General features: G+C 39.7%; 1 protein-coding gene across 1 annotated transcript in view; it reads left to right on the top strand.

Moving 5' to 3' along the window:
• LOC136846694 (probable G-protein coupled receptor AH9.1) overlaps positions 1–4,339 on the top strand; it is a 16,341-nt gene extending 12,002 nt beyond the window's left edge. The window contains exon 4 of the mRNA XM_067117764.1: positions 2,624–4,339. Coding sequence (XP_066973865.1) covers positions 2,624–4,194 — 1,571 coding nt within the window. The 3' untranslated portion in view covers positions 4,195–4,339. The remainder of the gene's footprint in view (positions 1–2,623) is intronic.
• The last annotated feature ends 2,530 nt before the right edge of the window (positions 4,340–6,869 follow it).

Genomic DNA, 6,869 nt, shown 5'->3' with positions numbered 1-6,869 from the left:
CTTCATACAATATCTTAAATAAAAAGAACGAGAACTTCATACAATATCTTAAATAAACAGAACGAGAACTTCATACAACATTTTAAATAAAGAGAACGAGACCTTCATACAATATCTTAAATAAACAGAACGAGAGCTTCATACAATATCTTAAATAAACAGAATGAGAGCTTCATACAATATCTTAAATAAACAGAACGAGAGCTTCATACAATATCTTAAATAAACAGAATGAGAGCTTCATACAATATCTTAAATAAACAGAACGAGAACTTCATACAAAATTTTAAATTACGCATCAATACCTGGCTTTACCCAGCGATACTGTTCACAATACCGAATACTACAGCGGTGAGATTATACATGAAATATATGTAATAGTTTTGATTTCATTCACTTTCTGGCTGTACCTGTTGGAAATTGCCACCTGTCTATTATTCCTGAAGACTGATTTCAAATTGGGAGTCAAATGATTCTTTAACATCGGAAGAAGAAGAAGCAGTCAAAAACGACTGCATTCCAGCTTGCTTAATTACGGACACTAAAAAATTTCTGATGCTAATTCGAAGCCTTCAACTAAGGAATTGACAGCAACTGTCATCACGAAATACCCTTAACCCCTAAAAACGTATTCCTTACAAATTAGGAAACACTTGAAAGCTATTTTACAAAACATTTATTCTTATATATTCTAAAATTTCTATGAAAACTTTCTTTGGTTCGTGAAATACTGCGACCGATCCGTGTTAAGAGAAGACGCCCCCCACCCCCGCCCAAAAAAAAAGTCGTCAGTTCAACGCTTCAATGAGGAGAAAAGGAGAATAGAATATAGAATCTAGGCCTAAGGCCAAGCGCTGGGACCTATTAGGCCATTCAGGGCTGAAAGGGATATTGACAGTAAGGTTTGAAAGGTGTAACAGGAGGAAAACCTCGCAGCTGCACTATGAAGCAATTGTTAGAGAGGGTGGAAAGTCAGATGGAAGAATGAATATGAACGGTGCTACAGTAAATGAAATGAAAGAGGTTGCTGCTAGGGGCCGAAGGGACGCTGCAAAGGCCCTTAAGTAATGCCTACAGTGTACCACGTGAGGTGCGCTGACGGTACTAACCTCCCTATGGGGATAAGGAGAAAATGATAAGTGTGCATCAGAGCGATTAGTCTCAAGTTATCGTGATTATCTGACACGAATATTAGTTCAAGGGCGCGATAAGAAGCTCGACTAATCACCGTCGACTTCGGAATTCGTCCGTGACTTTCTTGTAAGTGAAAGGAGCACGGCAAAGAAAACCAAGGCCAAGAGAGACAAGATCTACCCAACTGGGTGGAGTCGCCTCCCGCCAGGGGGTAACTACGTAGGCGATGACGTATCTTAGAGGTACCTGCTCATTACGGCAATTCGCCTGCTGACGCAATACGGAGGTAGACAAAGCTCCGCCTACATGGGGGATTTAGGGGGAAGTGAGCAGACCTTCTCTTTCTCTTGGCCTTGAATAAAACAACACCCGAAATTCAGGAGGTTCTCAGTGATCTCTGAAAATCTGGGCTACATTATTATACGTAGAAATCAACGAGAACTATACCTTGATGACGCCATCATAGTGGTGTGAAGAGCCCTGTTGCCAGTGATTGTGGATCACAACGATGAGATCAAACTATCGGAATGACAATGAACTTTTCATTATGGAAAGATATATACCTGCGTACTCCATACCTTTTACTTACCTCCTTTCATATTCTCTTTCTTCCATCTTACTTTCCAGCCACTCCTAACAATTGATTCATAATGCAACTGCGAGGTTTTCCTCCTGTTACACCTTTCAAACCTTTTACTGTCAATTTCCGTTTCAGCGCCAAATGACCTCATAGGTCCCAGTGCTTGGCCGTTGGCCTAAACTCTATATTCAATTCAGTGCAATCATACATCTTCCAAAACCAATTATGGAATAAGCCGTACAAGACAGAATCAGCTGGAGAAGGTTCATTAAAAAGAGCGACCCTGCCTGAGGCTTGGGCTGACAACAAAAGAAGTTAGCGATTAAGCTTTTAAGTTCTAGAGTTACTTTAAATTCGCTAGAATCAACAACAACTTTTTTCTTCTAGAAGGGAGATCATTTATTTGAAATTTAATTTTTGTTTTTAATATTTTGAATAATGTGATATTCACTGCAAGTGTTTCCTGATAACAGGGCCTGCCTAAAAGTTGTGCACGTCAGTAAATGTGTATACATACAATTGATATATATAATATATATATACTGTATATATATATATGCATGTATGTATAATTTTCCATAAATATATATACATATGTATAACTGAATCACGAAAATATGGAACGTGATGAATATATAAACAAAGACAATATCCACGAAGGAAAGAATAACAATGGAGTGCTGCAAGGCCTTTCGACTTACCGTCCTTTACTTAGCAGACTCTCTTTCCTTCGTGGATTTTGTCTTTATTCATATATATACATATATAGATGCATGTATATATAATTTTCCATATATATATATATACATATATAGCATGCATGTATGTATAATTTTCCATACATATAAAAGATAATTCACCGAAAGCCTTCTTTTCTAACGTTTAAGATTTAATGTTCTATCTCTACAGGTGTGACGTACACGCTGTTCTTTGTTCTAGCCATCAGTGACCTCCTGTCCCTGTTCTTCAGCATATCGCTGCTCGTCCATCTGCTGGAGGAGGGAACTCGCGCCTATTCGACGGCCGCTTGGTACTCCTACTGCGAGGTCATCTTCACGAATGGCCCCATGTGCACGTCCACCTTCGTCATCATCATCATCACCGTCGATCGCTACTTCTCGGTGTGTCGTCCAGCACAATTCAAAACGATCCACACCAAACGCAACGCTAGAATAGGCATCGGCCTATCGCTGGCTCTGGCACTGATTGCCTGGGGACCTAGCGTTGCCCTGAAAGAACCCAAGCTCTACCAAGACTGTCCGACAACATCCTTCGAGCCTCCTGGCGGCGGCAAGTGGTGGGTGTCCTGCATGAAATCTGAAGTCAGGGATAGTCCCTGGTTCGTGGGGTACTCGTGGGCACGGCAGGCGGTCACCATATTCATTCCCGTCGTCGTCCTGGCCGTCCTGAACTCTCTGATCGTGAAGGAATTTCTGCGACTGCGCCGGAAGAAGAAGCGGATGACGATGGGGGGAGGGCAGCCGAAGGACTCTCCGGCGGCGGAACAAAGAAAGAAACACAACCAGCACCTCATTCATCTCCTCGCTGCGGTGACGATCTCCTTCTTCGTCACGATCGTGCCGTCGGGCATCTTCGGCGCCCTTTACGACGAGAACCTCTCGACGAGGTTCAAGTTCGAGCTATTCAGGGCGCTGGCCAACGACCTCGAGATACTGAACCACGCCCTCAACTTCTACCTCTATATTCTGTACAGCAAACCGATAAGAGACGCCATCGCAAACACTCTGCAGAGCAAGAGAAGGCTGGGTGTCATGGCCCTTTCGCACATACTGGTGATCCTACGGAAAACCGGTCAGCGGGGGCCGAGGAAAGAGATTTCACACATAGAAAACGGCACCAGATACCTAGAAGCGGGTCCTGAAGTCGTGTCAGAAAATGAATCGAGCTTCAACAGAATCGTCGCTGTGGTCGAACCCCCTAAAGTCAAGTTACCTAGCCCCGGTAAAAACATTCCCTCGGATGCTCACGATAACGCGTCCAATTTCGAGTATCCGCTGCATGACAAACGGCCTGTGGAAAACGTGTATCAGAGAGCAGTCATGAATCACATGAACAAGCCGCCGAATGGCTTGCATACAATCGTCCACACGGCTGAAGTTCACGAGTCCCAGTCTCAAGAAGACAGCGGGCCACTTGTCTGTAAAGTTAACTCCCAAAGCGAAGCGGAAGTCATAGTCGCGATCAAACAAAACGGACACTTGCCAAATGAAAACGCCCATTTGGCGCGCAGGTCTGAAACAAACTTTCCAAATCAGGAGCCTGCAGAGGCCCAGGAAGAAAAGGACGTCGTTCAAAAACAAGACACGGTTACGATAAATACTGTTAGTGTTATAAAAGACACGAGTAGTGATAAAATACCCGGTGGACTTGTCAATCACGCGTTCCGGCTAAATGAAACATCTGTGCATGACACTAGCAAAGAAAATCTTTCAAATGGGGCAATAAGGACGCCATCTTAAGAGATACATTCGTGATAACCTTTTTAATATGGATCTTTCCTAGATAGTGACCCCCTTTGCGGCGTGTTTAGTACAAGCCCTTTGGGGATGACCGTTACAACATAAATAAAAGACAGTAAATATCATAATGACCCCCAAAGAAATATTAGTCCTAGATAACAACCCCGAACTTTGCTGGGGGTCACTATCTAGGAAAGATCCTTTAATATTTCCTCATAAACCTGTGCAAAACAGAATAACAGAAATTTTGTTTACAGTTATTATTTTATGTACAAAGAGAACGGTTATGTATATTTATGCGATGTTAGGATATGCAGGCTATACCCTCTCTACACCCAACCTTTCAGCTGATACAATAATACTGGTCATTTTGTTCTGCATGTTATTCTATTGTCTGTTGATAAGATTATTTCTCATAATAAACCTTTATATATTTCATAAATATATTTTTAAAATACTCCATACATACAAAAAATTAATAACTACCACGATAAAGGTCTTTTACCTCAGCAGGGAATTTACAGAGCTAGAGAGAGAGAGAGGATGGCGGGGGGGAGGGGGAAATAGCCAAATGGGGAGAATGGCGAAAAATCGACCACAAGATTACAGGTACAATTTCAGTGTTAAAAAATATTTTAGTTAGACTACGATGAGCTAAGTCTCAGAGAAAAAACTGAAGAATTCTAACGTGTACGAGAAAGCTTAATGTTAATTTGGAAGCCCCGAGTCTTACATATTGATAATTTAAATATGTTATTTCCATTTTATATAAAATTAATGATAGGCATCTCTGAGAACATATTCGAAGGCAATTTCCAGATATATCGATTGCCCTTTAGTATAAATAATGTAACCGATTAGGACGCACAATAAATGTTATCCACATTGAGAAGGAAACGGAAATTCCATTAAAAGCCTCCAAATACGTATTAAAATACTCAATCTTGTGACTTGCTAACATTAATAGGTTCGATAACGAACGTTCAGCATCATACGTTTTATTAAGGAGTATACCATGAAACGATTTTCTGTAATGCAGAGCCCACGCCCCAGGTACTCTAAAGAAAACTGTACTGATTCTCACGAGGCCACCAAACCGCGCTCAATTCATAGTTACTTTAATTACGAATCTGCCTTTTACATCAAAAAGCAACTTGTTGTCGCTTTGAGAGTTATAATTCAAATATATATAAAAAAGGAAATGAATATTAAGAAAGCAGATTTATATAAGCGGGTTATTATTGGAATAGGTTACACTGTTAGTACTCTTCTCTCATTTAACAACCCTCAAGTTAGTTCTTGCTTTGGAAGTTCCGTTTCCAAGAATCAAATGAAAGGGAGGAAGGGAAAAATTAGTCCGGGCCTAACGGAATTACATGAATTCCCCACCTCTTAAAGGAAAGGAACGAAGAAAAAAAAATCAACAAATAAAGTTACTAAAGGAAGATGGTAATGGGTGATATAAATACAAGTCAAAATATCACCCGCCGCTGAGTCGACTTTAATTAATAGACACTGCATACGACACAAGTATTCTTAATTATATATAAAAATGGAATCATCAGAGAGCTTAATCCTCGTTGCATTAAATTCAGCAAATATGCCTTTGTTTATAACATACTGTGTATTTTTTGTTTCAGTATCCGGGGAGCCTATTTAACATCTTGGCTACTTGAACTTATATATTGCTGTCTTTAAGGCAATGCATGCATTCCACAGCACGGCTTAATAGCCACATTATGGCAATATTTTATCATTTTTCATTTTTTTCACAAAGTTGTGTCCCTCTCCCGTAAATAAAGGAGACCAAATACTGCTTCACTTGAAGCTAGAATTTGCTGAGGGCTGCTAAAATGACAATGAGGACCTCAAGCCATAGAGTGAGTATTGAGTTTCGGATTGGTCGGTTGATTCCCGCTTCTCCTTCCCAACTCTTTGGATTACTGTCTTGCTCCCGTTCTCTACTTCGTAACGAATCCAGACTAATACTCTCTCTCTCTCTCTCTCTCCCATTCCTTTTAAGACTTGCTATCGATTCCTACGTAATACTACAAAATAAAATCTCACAATGAAATAAAAAAAAAAATTATGAAAATGAAAATGTGGGCCTTTGCTTTCTGAAGAAACCACGTCTCTAGACATAGTGAAGACGGCAAAGGTAAGGAAAGGTAATAAAAAAAAAAAGTTACGACAATGAAATTTGTTTCTAAAGAGTTGTGAAACTTCTTTTGAATGGCAAGAAGATTCATGAAACAACGATGTAGCTCTTGCGTACGACAGATCCTATACGTATTATTATTATTATTATTGTGAGCAATAAAAATCCACAATTATGTGGTAAATATATTACTATGTAAAAATAACCAAAGGCTCGAAAGTCTTTGGTTCTTTTCACATAGTAATATATTTACTATATAATTGTGGATTTTTATTACTCAGATTGTTTTTCACGAAATTGTGAATCTATTATTATTATTATTATTATTATTATTATTATTATTATTATTATTCAAATGGTGAAACCTATTCAAATGGCACAAGCCCACAGGGGCAACTGACTTGCAATTCAAGCTTCCAAATACATCATAACTTTCCGATAACTTCGATTACCCTTTAAAAGGGGAATGCCTGACAAGAAACGCAATATTTGGGACAGTAAAGGACAGATAAACGTA

The sequence above is a fragment of the Macrobrachium rosenbergii genome, chromosome 15, assembly GCF_040412425.1.
Source record: "Macrobrachium rosenbergii isolate ZJJX-2024 chromosome 15, ASM4041242v1, whole genome shotgun sequence".
Classification (NCBI taxonomy): Eukaryota; Metazoa; Arthropoda; class Malacostraca; order Decapoda; family Palaemonidae; genus Macrobrachium; species Macrobrachium rosenbergii.
The sequence above is the reverse complement of the archived record's forward strand: the minus strand, read 5'-3'. Positions and strand labels throughout refer to the sequence as shown.